The 26,005-nt window shown below is 39.6% G+C and overlaps 1 protein-coding gene across 2 annotated transcripts in view; it reads left to right on the forward strand.

Annotated features, from left to right (window-relative positions):
- syk (spleen tyrosine kinase) overlaps positions 1 to 26,005 on the forward strand; it is a 127,797-nt gene that overhangs the window by 26,336 nt on the left and 75,456 nt on the right. For both annotated transcript variants that reach the window (XM_073071884.1, XM_073071891.1), the window contains exon 2: positions 16,409 to 16,874. In XM_073071884.1, the coding sequence (XP_072927985.1) occupies positions 16,473 to 16,874 (402 nt within the window). In that variant the 5' untranslated portion in view covers positions 16,409 to 16,472. The remainder of the gene's footprint in view (positions 1 to 16,408; positions 16,875 to 26,005) is intronic.

Raw genomic sequence — 26,005 nt, forward strand, 5'->3', positions numbered from 1 at the left:
ATTAAATAGTTAGATTAAAATTGTGCAAAACAAAGAGAATATAAGAATTGAGGTAGCGTTTTTAAAAAGCAAACATGAGGAAATCTGCAGATGCTGGAAATTCAAGCAACACGCACAAAATGCTGGTGGAACACAGCAGGCCGGGCAGCATCTATAGGGAGAAGCACTGTCAATGTTTCGACAGGTGTCGGGTCTCGGCCCGAAACATCAGCAGTGCTTCTCCCTATAGATGCTGCCTGGCCTGCTGCGTTCCACCAGCATTTTGTGTGTGTTGCTTGAGGTAGTGTCCATGGCTTTGCAATCCAATAGAGAAAATATTGCACAGCTGAGATTATTCCCTCAAAGAAGATGCCAATGTTTGATAGCTTAATGGAATTTCTTGCAATTTTCCAGTAGAAAGGCAAAATAACTTAGTTATGGTGAACATTAGAAGCTAATAAATTGCATGTATTGCAGAATAAACAGTCCTTTGAGAATTGGAGGTATCTGAAAGGGAAGACTATAAGTATACCTTCACCCATCCTGTTCTAGTGAAGGGCCCCATTTCATCCAAGCCCTTGTTGGTTGGCATATGGCCCTCCAGCCTAGATTTTGAGACTAGAAAGGTACATACTATTCTTTCCTTCTCCTCGTTTTAAACAGTCTCTTGTGATCAAAGCTGATGTGCTTCCATGTTGGTTTTGTGGGTTCTAATGTGACCAGTGAGACCAATGTGTGAACTAAAGACACTTCCACAAATCGGGGAGGAGATGGTTGATGGGATGGGTGGATAGTTTATGAGGTGATGATGGTTGATGGAATGGGTGGATACTTTATGAGGTAATGATGGTTGATGGAATGGGTGGATAGTTTATGAGGTGATGGTGTTTGATGGGATGGGTGGATAGTTTATGAGGTGATGATGGTTGATGGGATGGGTGGACAGTTTATGAGGTGATGATGGTTGATGGGATGGGTGGATAGTTTATGAGGTGATGATGGTTGATGGGATGGGTGGATAGTTTATGAGGTGATGATGGTTGATGGAATGGGTGGATAGTTTATGAGGTGATGGTGTTTGATGGGATGGGTGGATAGTTTATGAGGTGATGATGGTTGATGGGATGGGTGGACAGTTTATGAGGTGATGATGGTTGATGGGATGGGTGGATAGTTTATGAGGTGATGATGGTTGATGGGATGGGTGGACAGTTTATGAGGTGATGATGGTTGATGGAATGGGTGGATACTTTATGAGGTGATGGTGTTTGATGGGATGGGTGGATAGTTTATGAGGTGATGATGGTTGATGGAATGGGTGGATAGTTTATGAGGTGATGATGGTTGATGGAATGGGTGGATAGTTTATGAGGTGATGATGGTTGATGGAATGGGTGGACAGTTTATGAGGTGATGATGGTTGATGGAATGGGTGGACAGTTTATGAGGTGATGATGGTTGATGGGGTGGGTGGATAGTTTATGAGGTGATGGTGTTTGATGGGATGGGTGGATAGTTTATGAGGTGATGATGGTTGATGGGATGGGTGGACAGTTTATGAGGTGATGATGGTTGATGGATGGGTGGACAGTTTATGAGGCGATGTGCTCAGTCTGCTGCTGACGCAGCGCTCCTGTATGCTCCCATTGCACAGCATCTGAATTCATAATGCCATCCCAAATGCTCATTTCTACCTTGAATGATCATGATTGTTGGCCTGGGGGAGGACACTGACATTAGTTCAATTAACTTCATGTGAATTTGGAGAATTTTGAGGAGATAACGCTGACATGTTTCCAGTGACTTAAGGTGCTTTCTTTGGTCTTAGAAGCATACGGGAGAGCAGGGGTCCCTGTTGTCAAGCATCTTGTGCCAGGAATGAAGTTTCGATCTGCAGAATATGACGATAAAGTTCTCTGTTGTGCTAGTACAGCCTTCGGTCGATTAAGGAAACATGTATTTGAAGTCAGGGACCTTATGATGTTTAGTACCCGAACAACCACTTTCAGTGCCATCTTCTAACATAGGCTACTTTGCCCTATAAAAGGGGCAAAGTGAAGTGACTGCCATAGTTGAATAGAGTGTTCTGTGTGTGTGAAATAGCATTGTAGGCGGTCTTGTAAAACTGACAACACTAATATTATAGTAGATAATTCTAAATTTCACCATCATTTGAATGAAGAAATTTGTTTTCATCCTCGGTCCTTAGTTTTACTTTGTATTGTGAGACTTGGCACAGATGTTCTGACCCAAGTTATCAAACGCAGAGGATAAGGTAAAATGGGAGGTCAATTTTAGTATTGTTTCTACTTTTATTAGCCAGCATCAAAGGGATGTGAGACAGAAAGAAAGAAAGCAAAGCATATTTTTTCGGTTGCTGAGCACATCTGCAAATCTTCATATCTTGTAACTAAGCTCAGAACAGCCATCGACAAGACAGAAAGCTTAAGTAGATCAGGCATCTGGACTTGATTTTTCCTACAATACAGAAACCACAGAACAGGATATCACGTGGATTCATCACCCAATCCCAGTAAATGTTCTTCGTTTCTTTTTCTAAAAAAAGCATAAAGTGAAATACCATTAGAAAACGGCTAAACTGCAGTAAAAAGCTATGACTCTACAGTATAATTTTGAGGTTACTCGGTCTGTTCATGGGGAAATCCAGAATTGTATTGTTTGAGAGCCCACTGCTGAAAATAGAACTACATCCGAGGATCCAGGAAACTTGCAGAGCTGAACAGCTCTCGTACATTTGAGGCCTAACTTCTTGTGCTCTGTAGAAACAAAGAAAACTGATCTCCATTTTAGAGGCCGGAGTCAAGATTTATGAGGCAAAGAGCCTGGGGTTGAGGGAGTGGATTGGAAATTTGGGACCCAGTAGTTAGAGGGATGTTGTATAGGAGAATGCAATTAATTGTTGGAGGTGGGAGCATGGGTATTGAAGTTGCATTCAGCCAATCAAGGGAAAATAGTCCAGTACACTCCTGACATGCGCTTGGTAAATGGTGAAAAGTCTGTAGGGAATTGAGAGTATATTACTCACCATGGAGTTTCCAGCTTTCATCCTGCTGAGTGAAATAAGTTTTTGTATTGCATATTTCCTTAAGATTCTGATCAATGTGATTCCAAAGTATACACGTTGGAGTACTGCCATTGATTTTCAGGTTGATAATTAGATTTCCCGCGTTTGAAAATGTGGCATATGTGGCATGTTGTGTCTGAATGTTGTCCATGTCTTGCGGCTTGCAGGCATGGAATATTCATTATCTGAAGTATTATGAATGGAACTGAACACTGCAATCCTCAATGGACATCACTGCTTCTAAGCTTGCAATGGAAGAAAATACCTTAATGATGCAGGGTGCAGGACACTGAATAACTAACTCCTCCAGTAAAGCTCTGAGGATAAGTTGAGTGATCTACAACAATTGGTACCATCTTACCTTGAACCAGGTATTTGGGTGTTAGTGTCACTAGTCATCAGCTCTATTACTTTGTTGACTGAGGGTGAAATGATGAGGTGATATCATCAGGATTGGAATTATCCTGGGTTTTGAGGACAAGAAACGGTAAAAGAATTTCCTCCTTTGTTGCTACCTGAAGGTGGGGAATGGAGCATAATCCCTCAGCACTATGGGTGGGACCTTGTCCAGGTCATTGTCTTTGCTGTGTTCGCAGCATTCACTGGAATGAATCAAATGAGTAGGTTTGTTTATTATTGTCACATGCACTGAGGTACAAAGAAAGCTTGTCTTGCATACCATCCATACAAATCAACTCATTGCAACAGTGTATTGAGGTAGTAAAAGATGAAATAATAACAGTGAAGAATGAAGTACACCAGGCAGATGGTAATGTGCAGGCTCACAACAAGGTAAATGTCAGGTTAAGAGTCTATCCTATTGTACTAAAGAAAAATTCAGTAGTCTTACAACAGCAAGATGGAAGCTGTCCTTGAGCCTCGTGGTGTGTGGTTTCAGGCTTTTGTATTTTGTACACGCTAAGAGTGGGGAGAAGAGAGATTCTCCGTTGTGCCTGAGATCTTTGGTTATGCTAGCTGCATTATAGAAGCAGCGAGAAGTGAAGACAGAGTCTGTGGAGGGGATGCTGCTTTCTGTGCTGTGCCAATCTGTGTCCACAGTTCCCTACAGTTCCTTGGGCAGAGCAGCTGCCATATCAGGCCATGATTCATCCGGATAGGATGTGTTCCACGGTGCATCAAAAAAATTGATGAGGGTCGACGGGAACATGCCAGATTTCTTAAGGAAGACTGTCTGCTTAAGATTTGAGAAGCAAGGTGATACAAATGATCCATTTGAAAGTTCTCACTGATGTTGGTGACCAATGGTATATCCTTGTGATTTGCCCTCTCAAAATGGGAATAATTGCCTCTTTAAGGGCTGGATGTGAAAGGTCTATGGAGCTCATTCTAATCTGTTGGTTGTGTGATTGATGTAGCTCACTACTTCCACTGTTTGACAGTCATAGCTTGCAGCCAGGTTAACTTCCCATCCTTAGATATGTTTTGGGTGTACCTGGTACTTCTTCATGACTTTTGCTGAATTGCCTGATGGTATTGGTCATGTAAAGGGATATCCTGGGCCATGAGTTTACAGATTAAATTCAATGCGTATCAATTGAAAGGAAATGTTTCTTCCAATTAGATGTGATAAGGTGCTGAACCTTTAAGAATGAGATAGGATAGATTACCTAGTGCTTTGCATTTTAAATCTTTTGGGTTCTTCAAAGGTGGGATCAGTAGATTTTTAAACATGAAAGGAATATGAGTTTGAAAGTGCTTGATGCTGATTTTGAACCACAGAATTTATTGACATTATTCTCCTTAAAATAAAAATATGAGAAGTGCTGACATCTCCTTACAGTAACATGAAGCTGACTATCCATTAGGAAGAAATTGAATTTTAAATTATGCAATACTGGATATTTTTTACATCTGCTTAAATTAGTGTGGTAAAGCACCCAAAATGAAGTAAACACTCATGACAGAAGATTGCAATGCATCATTTTTTACGTTCTGGGGCAGATTTTAACTGTAGTTTAACTATGAAATTGAGGGTCCAACTGAGCCTAAGACGATCAAAAAAATTTCAGACTGCCTGGACTTGACCTATCTCATTAAAATGGCGCTACTTAAGATGGCCGAGAGCTTACTGATGGTTCATAAAGCAATAAATGCAACTAAATACCTCATTAATAACACATTTTCTGTGGTAAGTTGTGGTAAACTATCCCTGCAAACAATGAGGGTGAGCAAAAGGTGAGGCAGGAGCGGAGTTGTTTTGGCGCCTCTCCACCTAAAGTGAGAATGAAGCTGGATTGATCTAAGCCCCAGGCCAACTTGGAAAGGTCATGGTGGCAGGATCCAGGCCCAGAGTGTATTGCTGCGGCGGGGTCCAGGTCCTAGTGCGAGGGATGGCCTGGTGTTCAGACAATTTAAACGCTGGCCCAGATGGACTGTAAAGGGATGGGAAGCGAAGGCCGGGTCTAGTTCTGCTCAAAGCTCCCCTCTGTTTATTCTGCTCTCCACGGTGCTGAGGTTCTGAGGCTTTGTGTCTGTGGGCTTGGTGGTGATTTGCCCTGCTGTGTGATGAACTGAGACTGAGGTTATGGGCCTGCTTTGCTTTCTCTGGTCTTCGTGGCTGTGGACTCAGTTTTGTTCTGAATGCCGTTGCTTACTTTTACTGTTTGCAGGATTTGTGCTTTTTCTCTCTCTTGCTGCACATTGGGTGTTGGTCGTTTTAAAATAGGGTTCTTTGGGTTTCTTCTTTTGTGGCTGCCTGCAGGCAAATGAATTTCATGGCTGTATAATTTGTAAATACTTTGAAAACAAAATGTACTTTGAATTTGCATTTTCCAAAATGCTGTTTGGGTGTGGCTCTATAACTCCAAGTTCGTAGCTGATCCTCCAAATTGCTTGGTTTTGTATATTGGAAACTGTTGACAGGGCCCAGTATTATATCCAGGTAACAATATAATCATGATCCTCATTTTTTTGAAGAGGGTAATAGAAAGAGGTTAAGAGCTTAGTTACTTATAGTCCTAAAAAGGCATTAGCAGAATGAAAAAGTCTGCAATTTTTTTTTAGAAAGGAAAATTATTCTTCCCCCCCCCCCACACACACCTGATTTAGTTAAAATTTGTAATTGAATTAAGAGCTTGTAAACATATTTTTAACAGTTAACCCATGCAGTGCATTGTTCGGCTGGCTGCTTCTGTTATAAAGAAACAACCACAATTTTGAAACCTGGGCCTCATTTGAATCCTGCAGATTGTAAATGCGCATACTGAGGTTGCTTACGTGCTTTGTGCTACAGGAAATTAAACTGTGCATGCGACAGGCAGCTGTCATGGCTCAACACAGGGGGGAGCAGGACGGGAGAAAGAGAGCAAAAAGAGCTTGTAGGGATGCATCAAGACTGACAAACTTGCTGTACTTTTCTAGAGCCCACCTGCACACGTGAGCCTTAATTTCCTTGGGCATATCACATCCTAGTTCCTGTGAGGCCATTCAAACTGGCACAGCACGTACAAACAAGCTGGAGGAACTCAGCAGGTCGGGCAGCATCCATGCAAACGAGCATTCAACGTTTCGGGCTGAGACTCTTTGTCAGGACTCCGGTCTCAGGGTCTCGGCCCGAAACGCTGACTGCTCATTTCCACGGATGCTGCCCGACCTGCTGAGTTCCTCCAGCTTGTTTGTACGTGTTGATTTGACCACAGCATCTGCAGTGTACTTTGTGTAAACTGGCACAGCATGTGTTTTAACAAATTCAGGATTGTATGTGTGTTATATTTTACTCTTGAAAAGACATCTATTTACTGAAACAAGTACTAATTTTTATATCAAAATAAACTTTATTCATAATAAGATTCTATACAAGACTGTCAATGCATTAAGCAGTGTTCTGTTTCATTCCTTAAAGCCATTAGGACCGTTACCACTCATGTGGCCTCCTGGGGTCATAACAATTGAGGAGCTTTCACCCAGCCTGGTCTCTCCCTGCCCAGTAATGGACACTGTACACTTCAGTCGGTCTCTCAGCCCCCCGCCACTCAATGCAGGCCTCTGAGTGTTGCACAGTTTGAGTCCATCAACCTCACCTTGACGCCATCGCTTCGAGTAATGCCAACTTTTCAGCAAGTTAGAAGGGACGCTGTTGTAACTGTGTGACTCCATGTTCCTGTCTTGGATTATTCTTCAAAGTAAGCCTTTAACTGCAACAAATTTTGCATTCAATATGTTGCAAATTTCAGGAGTCACCGATCACCTGCAATAAATTAAAACATAGTTTTAAAATATTTTTTTGGGCATTGTCACTGTTTTCCATTAAAATGCTCTCTGTGCTATTTAAAGCAATATTAATAGTAAGCAAATTAGCAACTGCATGGAAATAATCTGAACAGAAATGTAATACCAGAGTGTGCTAAGAATAGTTTGCAAATCACATCGTTCTTGATTAGAGAAAAGAAAATCTGCTGGACTGTCAACTCATTTGTCATTTAAGAACCACAGAGTGAAATAGTGACAAAGAATGAAATATTTCTATAAAGATGGATCTGCTGTTACTAATTTGGTGGTATTCACAGAAGTGAGATTAGATTCTTCCAGGAGAATGCACTGAATATTTTCAGGTTTTTTTTCAGAGTGACACTGAAAATAGTACAACTTAGTTTTCACAGAATATTTAGTATAGGTTCATGCTGATTAATTCTCAGCTGCTGTGTTATTTACAGACTGGGTCTGAAAATACATGATTTACACTTCCTGGTGATACACAGCAGTATCCTTGGGACTGCCAAATTTGCACTGTCTCCATATTGCCACAGAATGCTCTGCTAATGAAGGCAAAGCTTGTGAGCTTGTGGACCATCAATGTTAATTATCAGAAACTAAGTTCAAGGGAAACATTTCTAAATAGATTTACACTGCTTGCTGGAGACAATCTCTCACCTCTTCCTTGAATGTACATGACTGTGTGTCCAATTTACAACACAGACTCCACACTGTTTTGTAATCCTGGAAACCCTGTGGTATTGTTGATCCATGAAGCTGCAGTGGTAGTACTGAAGCACTCATAGAAGGTGATTCATAGACTGCAAAAACTATTGTTAGTCCAAAGCAGTTGGCTTTCAAAGTGATTGCACTGCTTTATTAAATCAGCTAGTCTAGAAAAATGGCTTTGGGAATAGAAAACCAAAGGTAAAGCTGCTTTTGCAGAATGCAGTTATTCAAGTGTGCTGAAATGGAAAATTCAAAGCAGTTCACCGGCACTGAGTCGACAATGCAGCACAGCAACCTCAGCGTCAGAGTCAGGGCTCAGGCGATGCAGTGAGCAGAAGAAGTTATTTCCAATCTGCCCAGCTTGTGGTCTCCCAGTGAGAAGTCAAGGATTTAGTTGCAGAGGAAGGTACAGAGGCCCAGGTTTTGGAGCTTTGATTAGAAATGAGAGCACGACTCTGTTGAACGCTGTGGTCAATAAACAGCAGTCAGATGTAGGTATTAAAATTGTCCAGGTGATCCAAGGGCGAGTGAAAAGATAGATAATAATAATTAATATTACTGATTATTAGTGATTGATAACTATTAATATTAATAAACATAATAAATATTAATAACAATTAGTGGATTTTCAGACACAGGATTTCTACATCTTTCACTATGCCTTTATTTCATTCAAAAATGTCTTCTTAACAGTTCTTTGGGAATGTGAAAATGCTTACTGCCCTTTATAGGTGCTGCTTTATTGTTTTTCCTTTCCAATATACATTTTTGGAATTATTGTGATATAATGAGGCAAATAGAGTTTAGATCCGGTATGACACTAATTCAGCTGCTTTATTAGTTTGAGGGAGAGCTGTGTTAGAAGTACAGTTATGTCCTTGCTAAAAATCTCTATCCTTTAATAACGTTCACTTTTATCTGGGATGCAAGATGTCTGTGGTGTCTGATGAAAATGTACATTATGAAGTCAGTAAAAATAGGAAAAGCAAGCTTTTATTGACTGAGGTCTAGTTCCTGTGTAATCCACTGCATGTTATTGGGATAACATCTCTTCAAAGTGATCTGCTTTAAATGAAATGGGGAGGTACCATGGTGTCTCCTGATACTGGTAACTCCTGCCCAGTCCATTGTATCCATTAGTCACCGGTTCTGCATGTGAAGAAAGGCTAATGGCATGGATGTACCTCAGTCTTCAATGGTGTGCTGAGGTTTAATCTATTTGGCATACAAATGCTTAAACGATTTACATTTCAATCTTGTGTATAAGCAGTATTGCCTCAAATAACAACAATGCAGAAAAAAATCTACATTATATAAGCAAAGCAAGGAGTGGAATAGGGCGTGAACAGATTCTGCACACATCATTCCAATTCAACTGCTTAGGTTCCATTAGATTTAGAATTCCGTTTGGGTCATGTCTGTGTAGTCGGGTTCCTTGTAATAATAGCTGGGTGTTGCACTGGTGAAATTACTGATGCAACAACTTAAGAGCTATTATAGTTAAGTCCAAAATATAGATTTTCCATATCCCATCTGCTATAATAATTATAAACACAGTCAATATTAAATGGCAATATCTGTGGAGTGAATATTTATTGGGTATGTATGTTCCAAATGGAAGTGGAAGCAATTTAATAGAAAAGGCAATTAAATAATTGGCTGACTGATTGGGCTGTGATTGAAAATGAGCTTTCATCTTCACTGAGTTGGATGTACCTACAGGATGATCAATAACTTGTGTGTAACTGTATAACTGATCAAAACTTAGAGTTTATGCAATAAGCAATAGGGAATAAATCTATTTATTCACATAAATAAAGAAATTGGACAATCTGCTTTGCTCACATTATAAAGCAACATCATGAAATAAGGAATACAGTGTAGTAAAACTTTAATAATCAGCAAATACTCTCAATAGTCAGAACAATACCTAACGTGGTTGCTCTGACCAAAATGTCTAAATCAAAGTAATTGAGGCATTGAAAGGTGCACAGTTCCGATAAATTTCAGGATTTGACAGCCTTTTGTAACCCTTTAAAATAGTAATTTTATCAAGACTGAGGGGGTGAAGGCAGATATATATTGAATTACAAAACAGCATTGTGCCAAGCTGACTTCACATGCAAGTAGTCCTTTTGGTAAGATGGGAGCATGTTTAGTCCAACAGCTTCTACAGGGCCAACCAAAGGAGCTATTGTCTTTTTTGCAAGACCCTGTTAGACATTAAGGACGTAAAGTACTGCTTCTCTACCCTATCAGCAAGTTGCTCATTGGCAGGGAAACTGAAATAGCTGGAAATTGGTGTGGATTATGCCGCTGTCTGCATCAGGAGGACATCAGAGAAGTTGGTGGGTGAAGGTAATGTGCAGTCTTACAGCGTGTGATCGTCTTAGTTGCTTTTCTTGTGATCACAACAACGTTCAACACTGCAAGTCTGATTCACTGATGTATTGGCAGATGGCAGGGGAGCTTCATGGCCTCGACCGTAGCAAGGACTAGGCCTCAAGCTGAGGCATCGCCTGTTTACAGCTGCCCAGGAGAGAGGCATTGGATACAGTACCCTACACTGAAGCGCTGGGCAGTGTGGCACCTCATCTAAGCTGCAGTTGGTGCTGCCCTCCACGGCAGAAGACAAGCCGTATTGAGTTTGACTGCAGATTGCTGTAACATTCATGGACTCAGGGTCTCGGACGATATTTTTTTGTGTGACTATAACTTACTGGTATCTTATATACTGTATGCTTGCTACCTTATACGTGCTATATGTGCCTTGTACTGTTTATGACTGTAGGTACAATGTTTTGCACCTTGGCCCTAGAGTAATGCTGTTTTGTTTGACTGTATTCATGAGTGTTCATGTAAGGTTGAATGATGATTAAACTTCAACTTAAACTTGAAGGTGATGTGGTGGAAATTGAAATCTTTATTGTCTGCTGCAGTGCACTATTCACGACAGCTAGTTCAGATTCATAGTCAGTGCCTGAAGCATTTGGGGCCAGATGGAGGAGTCATTATGCGTAACGCAGACAGGCAAAGGCACAGTAAGCAGTCGGGAGCTGTAGTATGTTTCTTACGATGGCCCAAAGATTGCTACCTGCAAAATGGTTGCCTTTTCTACATGTATAGCACATTACTGCTTAAAACATCATACATTTACAGCTTTTTACGAGCAATGATGGAAGAAACATAGACTTTATGTACAGCTGGTGAACTCTGGGGATGGGGCGGTCCAAGGTAATTAGGAAAAGTTGATTTGTTGACTGAGAAGAAGCCAAACGGTTCATTGCAGGATAGAGTGTGGGGATATTAACGACAGGAGTCGGGTGGGGGGGTGGTGAGGTATGAGTAGGGTTAAATGACTGGCTCTCACAATCTGACATTGGGCCGAAGTTCCTTTATAAATCTAGCTGGAGTGTTCACGGTCCCACAACAATAAGACACCAGTAAGAAATATTTGCCGTTTCTGGGCAAGCCTCTTGTTAAGTTGCACAATGTTAGACCATAAGACATAGGGGCAGAATTAGGCCATTCAGCCCATTGAGTCTACTCCATCATTCCTTCATGACTAATCCCCAATCCCACTCAACTCCATACAACCTACCTTCTCATCATATCCTTTGATGCCCTGACTGATCAGGAAGCTATCAGCTTCTGCCTTAGATATACCCACAGACTTGACCTTCACTGCAGTTTGTGGACTCCACAGATTCACTACACTGGCTAAAAAAAATTGTCCTTACCTCTGTTCTAAAAGGTCACCCCTCAATTTTGGGGCTATGCCTTCTAGTACTGGATACCTCCACCATAGGAAACATCCACTCCACATCCACCCTGTCTAGTCCTTTCAACATTCGGGAGGTTTCAATGAGATCCCCAGGCATTCTTCTAAATTCCAGTGAGTACAGGCCCAAAGCTGTCAAACTGCTTTCATAAGTTAACCCCTTCATTCCTGGAATCATCCTTGTGAACCTCCTTTGGACTCTCTACAATAACAAAACATCCTTTCTGATATATGGGGACAAAAACTGTTGACAATACTCCGATATTTTATGCTGATAGTTTTGAGGTAACTCTGCCCAAATTATCACAAAATCTCAACTGGGTCTTATGTTACGGAACTCCACTTTGCACATTCCAGTGACTGGGTGCACATCCCAGTTAGTGAACAAATGTTATGTCAAGGCTCGTTAGGATGTCACAGAAAGGCACTGCATAGAGAGGCTTTCAAACCATCGAGTCCACACTGACAAAAAACAATAATCCCCCGTTTATGCCATTTTCTACTCTCCGCACTTTCTCATCAAACTCCCACTGGATTCCACCACTCGCTTACACGCCAGGGGCAAGTTACTGGGTGAATTAACCTAACAATTATCATGTCTTTAGCGTGTGGGAGGGAACTGGAGCACCCAGAGGAAATCCACACAGTCACAGCTAGAATGTGCAAACACCACATAGACATAACCCTTCAGCTCAGGAAGCCAGGCATCTAAACTCTACTAACCACTGTCTCACAGTCACAGTGTTGCTACAAATTCCACCACAATTCTATGTATTCTATCCATGTATCAGAAACAGAATCAGGTTAATTATCATCGGCATGTGTCATGAAACTTGTTAACTAACAGCAGCAGTGCAATGCAATATTTGATAATATACGAAAAAAAAGAAATAAATAAGGAATTAAAATATGTATATTAAATAGATTAAAGAAATGCAAAACGGATATTAAAAAAAAAGAGATTTTGTTCATCTGTTCAATGACCTTTTCGGAATCATACGGCAGAGGGGAAGAAGCTGTTCCTGAATCGCTGAGTGTGTGCCTTCAGGCTTCTGTACCTTCTTGCTGACAGTAACAATGAGAGGAGGGCGTGCTCTGGGTGATAGGGGTCCCTAATAATGGATGTCACCTTTCTGAGACATCGCTCCTTGAAGGTGTCTTGGATACTATGGAGGCTAGAACCCAAGATGGAGCTGACTAATCTTACAACTTTCTGTGGCTTAGCATATGAACATTATTTCAGGGTATACCATCAAAATGTAATGGTAACTCAAAACCCTTGCCACTATTATACCCTGCCAACACCATTCTCGCTTATTAAGTTAGAACAAAGTAGCTGTGGAACGTGTAGTCATCAGCTAACTTCTATATTTGGTGAAGTAATGCTTTCATTGATTGTGGACAAGCTTGCAGTGGTGTAAGTGCTCCTTCAACTTCTAATTGTTCAGCAAGCTCGGGCAGCAGCCTGACTTCACAAGTACAAATAAGAGCAAGCTTTCCTGGTGCAGCATAATCATTCAAAAGGGCTTTGACAGGCCATGAGACAAAGATCCAAGTTCTCTGTGGTCTGTCAAATTTGGATCTGTATATGATTCAGAGCTTAATAGCTTCACCATTGGCAGCAAAGGAGACTCAGTCGATATTTTACACTTGGATTTTGAGAAAGCCTTTGACAAGGTACCACTCATGAATCTACTGAACAAGGTAAGAGCCCATGGTATTACAGAAAAGGTACTAGCATGGATAGAAGAATGGCTGACTGGCAGGAGGCAAAGAGTGGGAATAAAGGGGACCTTTCCTGCTTGGCTGCCGATGACTTGAAGTGTTCCTCAGGGGTTAGTGTTGAGTCTGCTAATTTTCATGCTATATAGTGAGCTGGAAATTCACGGACAGTTTTGGTGGCCATGTTGCTGGTTATATTTAAAATAGAGCTTGATAGATTCTTGACATGGGAAAAAGGCAGGAGAATGGGGTTGAGAGATAAAATAAATCAACCATGATTGAATGGTGGAGCAGACTCGATGGGTTGAATGCCCTAATTCTGTTCCTATGTCTTATGGTTTTAATGAAATTTGCTGATGGGAAATTTGCTGGGCATATCTGCACTAAAAAAATTGTTGTTGAGTGTCTAGGTTATCCAATGTTCTCATGTTTCACTCAGTCAACTTGGACACTAAAGAAGTTTGCTCTTTTTGGCTAACTGCACTGTTCCCATCCACACCCTCACTTGAAAACTCATGTCGAAGCAATGTACATAAGTATCTCAGAATTTTAGCTTCAAGTAGAGTTCTGTTGCTATGCAACAGTTTGAGACTGAATAAAATTAAACTTGAATGAATTTGCATGAGTGTCCATTTCATATAATAAAATTAAATTACCAAATAATTTAAGTTGAAGTACCTTAATTAATTTTATTAAATTACAACAAGTTTGTATGCTAACAGTATAATATGTCATCCCATGCACATACTGTGGAGTAAAATTCAATAAAATCCATTGGGGATTGGGTTGTAATCATGAGCTAGTCTCGGCTCAAACTTAATTAAATTGCCAATAAAAGTGGGAGCTCAACAGATTGTAAAAGATATGTGAGGGAGTAAAAGATTCAAGTAAGAACTTGTAGAATTATTTTTGGAACTTGGCTTAAAATCATTTTTATGATCAATTAAATGAGTACCTGAAAGTTGAACACGTTGCTTGAATTTCAATAGCAACCTACAAAATAAGTGAAATTAGTTGTATTCTTCTACACCAAGTAACTTTACAGCCAGTTAACAGGTTGCAAAGTAATAGTAAATTAGAGTATTGAACATTCCAAATGATCGTAAAGTTGAAGTGTTACTATAAGTATTGTACCGATTTGCTACCACTACATGACAGGGTTTAAACTGGATTGGCAGGGGTTGGGACTCTGAGCAAGAGCAACTCATGGGATAAAGCAAGACTGGTATTCAGGCAGGGAAAGGATTGCTCATTTAAATTGCATTTATTTCAATGCTTGATGTTTACGGGTAAGGCAGGGGAACTCAGAGTGTAGATTGGCTCTGAGAATTAAAATGTTACAACCATAACAGAAACATAGCTAAGAGAACAGTAGGACTGGTAGCTCAATTTTTCAGGACAGGGATGCTGTAGGTGTGACTGAGGTAAAGGTTACAAGGAGAGGGTGCAGCCTTTCCAATAGGGGTGCATGTATCAGATGAGATTTATGGGGGATCATCCAGTGAAGTCATATGAGTACAACTGTGAAACAAGAATGGGAGTGTCACTCTAGGGGGACTGTATCATAGACCATCAAATAGTCAGCAGGAATCTGAACAGCAGGTGTGTAGATAAAATACCGTAGTTCTTGTTGTAAGTATAATCGGGTTGTATAAGTGTGGGATTTTAAATTCCCCAATATTGACTGGGCCGTACTAAGAGTATGGATGTGATGAAATAACTATCGTCCAGATGCAATTACATCCACTATGATGAAGTTTTTTGAGAGATGATGAACATATCACATCCTGTCTCAGAACTGACTGGGATCCATTCCAATTTGCTTACTGTCTCAACAGGTCCACAGCAGATGCCATTTTAATGGTCATTCACTCAATATCTGGACAGTGAAGATGCATACATCAGGATGCTCTTCATTGACCACAGCTCAGCACTTGTACTATCATCCCCTCAAAATTAATCAATAAGCATCAAGACCTTGGCCTTAACACCTGCTTATGCAACTGGATCCTTTGATTTCCTCACTTGCAGACCCCTGACAGTTTGAATTGGCAAAAACATGTCCTCCACAGTCTCCACCAGCCTAGGTGCACCACAGGGCTATGTACTTAACCCCCTGTTCTACTCTCTTTACACTTGTGATCGTGAAGCTAAGCACAGCTCGAATGCTATCAGGCTCTTGAATCAGTGTGGATAACTTACCTCAACCTCACTTGCCCCATCACTGAACTGTTCCCTCAACCCATGGACTTACTTTCAAGGACTCTTTATCTCATGCTCTCAATATTTATTTATTATTTTTCTTTTGTATTTGCACAGTTTGTTGTCTTTTGCACATTGGTTGATGGTCCGTCCTGTTGGATGTGGTCCTTCATTGATTCTATTATTGTTCTTGGATTTGTTGAGTATGTCCACATGAAAATGAATCTCAGGGTTATGTTTGGTGACATATATGTACTTCGATAATAAACTTACTTTGAACTTTGATCTTTGATTAGAGAATGCATTAATGAACAGGTGTACCTAATAACGTGTCCACTGAGTATATTTAAGAATCACTTGATAGGTACATGGAGGGGTGGTGGCTGGAGGGATATGGGATGAACGCAGGAAATTTGGACTGCTGGGTGGTGCTGTGGTAAGCATGGACTTGTTGAGCTGAAGAGCCTATATTCAGGCCATTTTACTCAATGACTCTGTGACTTGAAGGGCTATACATCATTAAGGAAATATTGTGAACAAAACACTGCAATGCGTATGTGCTTTCATTGTTTCTGTATTCTTATGTCAATTTTTTTAAAGCAATGTGGATCATTGAAATTCTAAGTTTTATTGCATGTATTCTTAATTAGACAATGGATACTGTAATGATAACAGCTGGTTCTTGTCTTTCTTTCAAGACTAGTCTTGGAGTTCAGAAGTCCGAAGAATCACCTCTGCCAATAATAAACTTCAGCAAAGAAAATGTCTGAGAGAGTAAATCACCTACCTTACTTCTTTGGCAGCATCACACGAGATGAAGCAGAGAGCTTCCTGAAGCAGGCTGGAATGGCTGATGGCCTCTATCTTTTACGTCAAAGTCGCAACTACCTTGGGGGCTTTGCCTTATCTGTGGCATATGGTGATAAGTGTTACCACTATACTATAGAAAGAGAATTAAGTGGAAATTATCTCATAGCTGGCGGAAAGTCCCACAAAAGTCCTGTGGATGTTTGTGAATACCATACTGAATCAACTGATGGCCTTGTCTGTCTTCTGAAAAAACCATGTAATCGACCAAGTGGGATTGAACCGAAAATTGGACCATTTGAAGACCTGAAGGACCATCTCATCAGGGAATATGTTCAACAGACATGGAATTTGCAGGTAACAAAGGCTTCATATTTGTCTCTGCATTAGATGTTTGTGTGCATGTGTTAGATACAAGAGTCATCAGCAAGGTGAAACCATCATGTTATATTGCTGGGATGTACACAATAGGACTACAGCCTCAGAATGTTTCTTTTAAGATAAACCGGAAAGAGGTCAACGGTAAATAAAAATGTAGGAATGCTAGGTTCAAAGATAGTTGTACGGCATGACAGACAGCTTGATTTCTTTGAGGAATGCAGCTAAAAATGTGATAACAAATCCATTGCACATAACACATTTTCAATAAGTTCAGTTTGATAACAAAGAGTTCACTCATATTTTACTGCTGTTACTAATGTTTAAATTATTTGGCAACAAATGTTGCTGATGAGATAGCCCATGAAGTATTAATTATTGTAGGTTGCTAAATGATTTGTGCTGTTTTTAGCATTAGCCATGCTAAATGATGTATCATTTACAAAATAATGTTTTGGAACTCATGATAGTTAGGAAGAGTTATCAATATTGCTAGAACATACTGTATATAGAAAATAGAACATAGAATGCTACATGTATGGAGCCAAAACAGATGAGGGAAATCTTAAATGCATTCTTTGCATCTGTATTTACTTAGCCGGTGGATTAGGAGTCTATAGAAGTGAGGCAAAGTGGCCTCAACCATGAACCCTGTACAGATTACATAGGAGGAAGTGTTTGCTACCCTGAGGAAAATCAGGGCGGATCAATCCCCAGGGCCTGACAAGGTGTTCCCTCAGACCCTACCCTAGCCTTAGCAGAGATATTTAAAACTTCCTTAGCTACAAGAGAGGTAACAGAGGATTGGAGAATAGCTAATGTTGTTCCACTGTTTAAAAAATGCTCTAAACAGAAACCAGGTCATTACAGGCCAGTGAGTCTGACATCAGTTGAGGGAAAGTTATTGAAAGGTACCTTAAGGAACTGGATATATAAGCACACAGATAGACAGGGATTGATTAGGGATAGTCAGCATGGCTTTTTGCATGGTAGCTCATGTCTAACCAATCTTATAGTTTTTCAAGGAAGTTACCAGGAAAATGGATGAAGGCAAGGCAGTAGATTTGATCTACAATGACTTTAGTAAGGCATTTGACAAAGTCCTTTATGGGATGCTGGTCAAGAAGGTTCCATCATTTGGCATTCAGGATGAGGAAGTCAATTGGATTAGACATTGGCTTTGTGAGAGAAGCCAGAGAGTGGAGGTAGACGGTTCCGTGTCTGACTAGAGACCTGTGACTAGTTGTGTGCCGCAGGGATCGGTGCTGGTTCCTTTATGTTAGTCATGCATATCAATAATCTGGATAATCATGTGGTTAACTGGATTAGCAAATTTGCAAATGACACCAGGATTGGAGGTGTAATGGACAGTGAAGAATGCTACCATGGTTGCAGAGGGATCTGCGTCAGCTGGAAAAATGAGCTGAAATAATGGCAGACACATGCAAGGTTTTGCACTTCGGTAGGACCAACCAGGGTAGATCTTACACTGTGAACAGTAGGGCACTTAGGAGTGTGGTAGAACAAAGGGATCTGGGAATCCAGATATATAATTCATTGAAAGTGCTGTCACTGGTAGATGGGGTCGTAAAGAAAGCTTTTAGTACGTTGGCCTTCGTAGGACCTGAGTTATAACAAAAGATTGAATAGGTTAGGACTGTATTCTTTAGAACATATAAGTTTGAGAGGAGATTTGTTAGAGGTAACAAAATTATGAGGAGTATAGATAGGGCAAATGCAAGCAGACTTTTTCCACTGAGGTTGTGTGGGACTACAACCAGAGGCCATGAATTAAGGGTGAAAGGTGAGAAGTTTAAGGGGAACATGAAGGGAACCATCTTCACTCAGATAGTTGTGAGAGTGTGGAATGAGCTACCAGAACCACTGATCCATGAAAGCTCGATTTCACTGTTTAAGGGAAGTTTGGAAAGGTACATGGATAGTCAGAATGTGGAGGGCTATGGTCCAAGTGCAGGTCAATAGGCATAGGATTTGAAATGGTTTTGGAATGGACTAGATAGGCCAAAGGGCCTGCTTCTGTGCTGTACTTCTCTATGACTCTGTGACATTCCTCTCTATACTTCTCTCTGATCACCTTATTCCCCCTGGTATTAGCCATTTCCACTTTGGGGATAAAAAGTCTTTGGCTATCCACTTGATCTATGCTTCTTATTTAAGTCTATCTGAATTCTGCTGCTGTGTACCTATCAGAATTCATTAGAAAACAGCGCCAGAGAACAGGTGAACAATCATTGTGAGTCCTCTAAAATGTACAACAACAATAGATATACAGCAGATTCTGGTTAATTGTACATTTTGGTCCAATTAAATGGCTGCCCCAATTAGCCAAAGTTCCATGGAAATAGTTAAAAATGTATAAGAAAGACAAACTGAATAACAGACTATATATTTGAATTAAATACAGAACAAATTGGAACTAAAACATTGGAGCGATAGGGCTGTGCATTAGTTCCTAATATTTATTGGCGGGGGATGAGTTCATCCACATCGCGTTCTTTTAACTGTAAATGAACAAAATGAGCACAGATACCTGGAGTGGATAATGGACTGTCTTCATACGATACTGTCAATGATTGCATCCTCCAAATTGTCATTTTCCTTGTAACATTCAAGATGATTGTCAATATCTTCAGATTCTTCATAGTTCCTAATATTTGAAGTCGTGAAATCATTTCATTTTCACTTCCGCCCCTTTTCAGCATCTCCAAGCCTGAATGCTTGAGAGCGCAGTGAGCAAAACGGTTCTGAATTATCTTACTGCTTATTTCTCACCAACTATCAGCGACAGAAATCACTGCTTTTAGAACACCAACACATGCAACTGATGCCATTTAAAAACTCTTTGCTTGAAGCATGGTGTTGAGTCTAATGGCCACACAGACACATGCGACTGACACTAGCTAGAAACTGTTCAGCAACTGTCACCTGTCTCAATTAAACAGCATAGTATCCCACATAAACAAAGGAAATCTGGACTATTTTCTCAATTAGTTTTTGTTCTTTCGGAGTTGTCCCAAGTAAGTGGCTATCCTGATTAACTGATGGCCCAATTAACAGTATTTACAAAAAAGGAAACATTGTGGAATCCTTAGTTAAAAATGTGACTGAAAAATCTTGAGAAACTGAAAGTATTAAAAAAAAAATTCTGTATGTAATCCAGAAGGGGAAGTCTCACTTGACTAACCTTTACTGAATTCTTTGATAAAGTAACTAGAAGGGTGGATAAGATTTGAAGTATTTGTATTTCCAAAAAGCTCTCAATAAAGTCCCATGACAATGGTCCGAATACCTCGAGCCAGAGGACACACAGCGGAATGGCTAGAAAACTAAAACACTGCAGATGCTGGAAAACTGCAAAACAAAGACAGTTAAGTTAGGCAGCAGTTGTGTGGAGAGAAGAATGGAGAGCAAGATAGTCAAATTCCATCTCAAATCTAACTAAATTATCAAAGTGTGGCAATGATGCTATGCAATGATCAATGTCACAATCTTTATTGATCATAATCAACATTAACAGTAGTAACCGGAAGTACATTTTAAAACTGTAGTTGACGCCAACTTGGGGATGTGTGGGGAAACTATTGTTAATGCTGACAAAGACAAAGGAAGAGAATGTAAGTGAAAACAAGTACAGGTAATTCATTCCAGTAGGAAAAACGTAGACCACTTATTTTCCTTACAATGTAAGTATCTAAATAAGATGGAGGAACAGAGGAACCCAAGAATGGGAGTATGAGGAAACTACAGGTTGGAATATAAGGACTGCCAAAAGAAGTTACACATCTTAGCCTTTTAAAATAAAAAAAGTACAGAGTATGAATTGAAAGGCTGATATGTCATGTTAAACTTGCATTGAAGCTGTTTGTGAACAATCTGGTTTACACATTATGGAAAACCTGATAAATGAGCACTAGAGAAGACGCAGTAATAGATTTAACCTGGAACTAGGAGTTTATACCAAGCATAGAGACTCAAAGATGACTTAATAGGATTACAAGCAACACACACAAAGTGCTGGAGGAACTCAGTGGGCCGGGCAGAATCTATGGAAAAGAGTAGAGTCGACGTTTCGGGCTGAGACCCTTCAGCAGTCTCGAATGGTTGCATTTTGCGTCTGGTTGCCTGGATTTCCAGCATCTCTAGTTTGTAATAGAATTATGAAATACTTTTGTTGAGTAAGTGTACAGAAATTATTTTCCTGTAGCTGAATCCAACAGGGAATTCAGGAGATCCTCTGTAAACTTAGGATGGTTGAAATTGTCATAAGGAACACGTGAATCATTACAGCATATCTACTCCGTAGAAAAGAAGTTTCCTCACATCCTCTTTTTAACCATTGCTCAAAATTTCAGATCTACATGTCTTTTGAACTCTAATTCTGATAAAGGGTCCCAGACTTAAAACCTTATCTCTTTTTTTCTTTCCACTGAAGTAGCCTGATATGCTGAGTTTTCCACCATTATTAGTAATGCGAGAGGAGAGGATCATGTAGTGCAGCAGCACCGGCATAATTTGGTTGGGCTTAATGGTCTTTTTTTGTGCTGTAACCACTTTGCAATACTTGCAAGAAGTACTTTGCAATAATTGCAAGAAGTTACTTGGATAGCATTGACTCACCATTTGTGATAGCTATCAGAAGATCCTGTTCCCCCCATTAACCTCAATATAACTTAGTCTTTGCATGGAACCAGCAGAGTTAATGCAAAGCTTATTGTGGGTTTAGATTGAAGACCACAATGTAACTATGCTACCTTGTTGACTTCATTCTCAGAATGTGGATGAGTTCCACAGTCAATAGTGAACCGGAATGACTTTTTTCCAAGAGTTTCATTTCCAGATTTTAAATCTGATTCTCCAAAATGATTGGAAAACTCACATGGTTTTAAGAATTTGAAATGTAAATAATGAACTGTACTTGTGATATACCGGGTGACCTTTTTCAATTAAAAGTGTGAAATGTTGACTCTATAATCCCCTTTTATAATGGGCCAGGGATCCGTGATGTCTGGTATGTTTCTTCCTGATACATGTTTGTGATGATTCATTTCCATCATCAAATATAACTGTGGATATGACAGAGTCATGTGGTTATTGTTGGAGAGCATGAATTAAGCAATGTCCTTAAGAATATTTAGACACATTAGCAAATAATAGCACGCTCTGACTATGACCAATGCATTAGTAGTAAACAATGAGTAATGTCTGGATAGACGTTTTTTACTTGATTGCCTGTACTAAATGTACTAGGCATTAACAAATGTACACAATATCCTGCTTCAGAAATTCAGTTCTATTAACTTCAACGAGGATGAATTATAAAAGGGGAGTCCAACTTGTGTACATTCTTATCTTGTTTAGACTATGCAATCAAGGTTTGAATTCAATTCTGATAAATTGCTTTCACTTACTGCCATGAAAAGTCAGGCACCTTTTGTCACACTGCTTTAAGATAACAGTTATTTTAGATAGTTTCCTTCGTCATCCTTTGGAGTTTGCCAGCTGTGGCTCAGTGACAGCAATCTCTGACTCAGAAGCTTGTGGATTCAAATCCCTTGTCAAGAACACAAATACAAAATCTAGACTGACACTCTGTAACACCATCCATTTTAGCACCATTCCTCAAAAGATAGTGTTCTGATAGTGCAGGATTCTCTTCTTCTTTCATGAGATTTCAAGAATGTAAGATATTAACTGTTGCCTTTTTCCAGTTCTGTTTGCTCTTTCCCTCAATCCAGCCTTTCTTTTTCTGTTTATTTACCTTTTTGTATTTGATTTGTCCCCTCACTTACCTATCCTGCTTTTCAGACCTTCCATTATTCAGTCCACAATATTTAATTTCATTTCTTCAGAAGATTTACTGTTTATCCTGTTATTCATTAAGCTCCTAGCTTCCACTAAATTATAGGATCCCAGCCAGGTCATAGCGCCAAAGGAGACCATTCAACCCAATGAGTCTGTACCAGCTTTATGCGAGTATATCCAGTTAGTTGCAACCCCCAACTCTTTTTCTGCTGCCATGCAAAATCTTTCCTTTCGGATAGTTTATCCAGTTCTCTTTTGTGCTCTACAATTGATTCTGCCTCCACTACCATCTCTGGCAGTGTATCTCAGATCCTCAAAACATTGACAGAAATAATTTCCTCATGTCTCTTTTTATTCTTTGAGAATCACCTTCACTCTATGACAGCTGGTATTGATGCCTCTGCCAATTGGAACAATGTCTTTTAATCTACTGTATTTAGTCTATCCTCTGTCCCATGCAGAAGAATTCTATTTTCTCCAGAATATCCAAATAATTAAAGTTTCTTCACTCTGGAATATTCTTGGTAGATCTCTCTCACAGGTCTACAAAGTCTTCACAGCCTTGCTAAACAGAAGCACACAGGACTGCACTCAAAAATCCAGTGTTTTATGAAGGATCATCATGGCTTCATGCTCCCGTACTAAATGCCTCTATTTATTAAGCAATATGTTTTTAATCACTTCCTTCATTTACTCTATCAGCTTCAATAAATCCCCAAAGCTTTCTGATATTCCTTTTAGAATTATATCATCTGGTTAATATTGTCTCTGCTTATTTTGACCATCAAATTGTAATGCTTCATACTTCATCTGCTGCCCATCCACCCATTCTCTCAGACTGTCTTTATCTTTCTAAATGTAATATTACCTTTTGCAGTTTGTGAAGACTCCAGCTTTAATTCTAGCTGCAAATAGTATTCTTTATTTCAAAGTTATGTCTGTTTAGAGAAGCAGTTGTCCTGGTGCTGATATCTGGGTGGTTTGTGCAGATGTATGTCAGGGTTCAATTCCTGCCGCTGTCTGTAACGAGTTTGTGCATGCTCCCTGTGACCACCTGGGTTTCCTCTGTATGCTCTAGTTTCCTCCCACATTCCAAAGATGCACAGTGAGGGTTAGTGAGTTGTGGACATGCTGATTGGAGTCATAAACGTGGTGACACTTATGGCTCCTGAGCACAATCCTCGCTGATTTAATTTGACCCAAACTGACACATTTCACTGTATGTTTTTTGATGTACGTGTCAAATAAAGCTTATCTTCTTCTTCATAATCTTTGTAAATCTTTACCTTTACTCAATACTTATCTCCAGTCTGTAAAGTCTATACTCTTCCTTATTTCAATTGTCATGCTCCAGTCTTTTATTTTCACTGCCTAGCATCTCTCTCCTTTTCTCTCTATACTATGTTTCAATCTCTCACCTGAACATCACTGTGTCCTGCCTTTCACTCTATTCCATTTCTGGCTGTATTCTTACATTCTTCTCTGTCTCTGTCTCTGTGCCTCTGTCTCTCTGTCTCTGTCTCTGTCTCTTTACCTCTGCCTGTCTGTCTCTGTCTCTGCCTCTCTGTCTCTAGTTCTGAGAATTTTTAACATATAAAAATTATAATTAACTTGGTTGCAATTTTCATTTATTATTTATCGTAAAATATTATTAGCTCACTTTTGTAACTCAGATCATAAAACTCTGCTGTTACCTGCCAATATTATTGGCTCTTAGTTGCCTTTATCAGTTCTGGATTATTAATCCAGTCATATAACAACTACAATAAAATTCCTACTGAAGCTGTTAAAATGGTTTACATCATGGCCAACATTTATTCCCCCAATCATTTGCTATAAATGATATAGTTCATTATATGGAAACTTTATTCATCACAAAGGTTCCTAAACTTCAAACAAACTGTAATAGTTCTAAACCTCTTATAGGATCTCAAAGTCATGAAAGGTGCTATTTTTTCTTCTGGTAAGAAGCACGAAGCATACCATGTATAGAAATAATACCCCAAATGTAAAAATACTATTTAAAAATCTTTATTTATGTAGGTTGCTCCACCTGTGACCACCCTCTGTCTTCTGAGAGCAAGCTAATTCTAAATCCATACAGCCAAGTATCTCTAGATGTGCCTCCTGACTTTCTGAATGAGCTTACCATAGAGAACCTTGTCAAAAGCCTTGCTGAAATCCACATACACCGCATCTACCGTCTACCTTCACCATCTTGAGGAATTCAGTCACGTTCAGACTCAGAATCAGAATCAGTTTATTATCACCGGCATGTGACGTGAAATTTGTTAATTTAGCAGCAGCAGTTCAATGCAATACATAATCTAGTAGAGAGGGAAAAAAAGTAATAAATAAAATAAAACATAATAATAAATAAATAGGTAAATCAATTATGTATATTGAATAGATTATTAAAAATGTGCAAAAACAGAAATACTGTATATTAAAAAAAGTGAGGCAGTGTCCAAAGCTTCAAAGTCCATTCAGGAATCGGGTGGCAGAGGGGAAGAAGCTGTTCCTGAATCACTGAGTGTGTGCCTTCTGGCCTCTGAGAGGCTTCCAGCACATCTTCTTTCTTAATGTTAACATGTTCCAATGTGTTATGCTGTTTTATGCTGTCCACACACTTGTCAAGGTCTTTCTGAAGAAAAGTATTCATTAAAGACTTCCCTTACCTTCTCCATCTCCAGGGACATGTTTCTTCTTGGTCCAGCCTCTCACTCTAGTCACCCTCCTGTTCTTGATGTACGTGTGGAACATTACACTTAATCCTAGTTTGATTAGTGGACAAGTTGAGTATGGTTTCCACAGAAACTGTAGTCTAAATGTTGATGTAAAATTACAAGATGAAAGCTTACAGTATGAAATAATCAGCAGAAGTTGTGGAAACTATCAGTTGGTTAGAAATGTTCTTTAATAGCAATGCAATAATAGTTGTAAGCAATACTATTCATTCACCACCGAAAACATGTATGGTGGGTGCCACAATTTTCTTATGATAACTCATTGTCTTAAAAACAGAAGATGAGTAATTGTAACTGAAATTAATTTAAAATGCTAAGTATTCTTCACTTATAAACTCAATTCACTTGTCAGAAAAGACAATGTTTAACCTGCCTTCAGATTTTTCACTGTTATTGTTATTTTGTATGAATATCTGAGTAAGAATGTTCAAGAGCACTTATTTATCTTTGTTAAAACTGAGAACGTTTTTGAAAACTTTGCATATAATGTGATCAGAAAGCCACCAAGTGGTTCATAGTCTTGAATGTTAGGATGTTAAA

This window comes from Hemitrygon akajei, chromosome 2 (genome assembly GCF_048418815.1).
Source record: "Hemitrygon akajei chromosome 2, sHemAka1.3, whole genome shotgun sequence".
In the NCBI taxonomy this organism is placed as follows: domain Eukaryota; kingdom Metazoa; phylum Chordata; class Chondrichthyes; order Myliobatiformes; family Dasyatidae; genus Hemitrygon; species Hemitrygon akajei.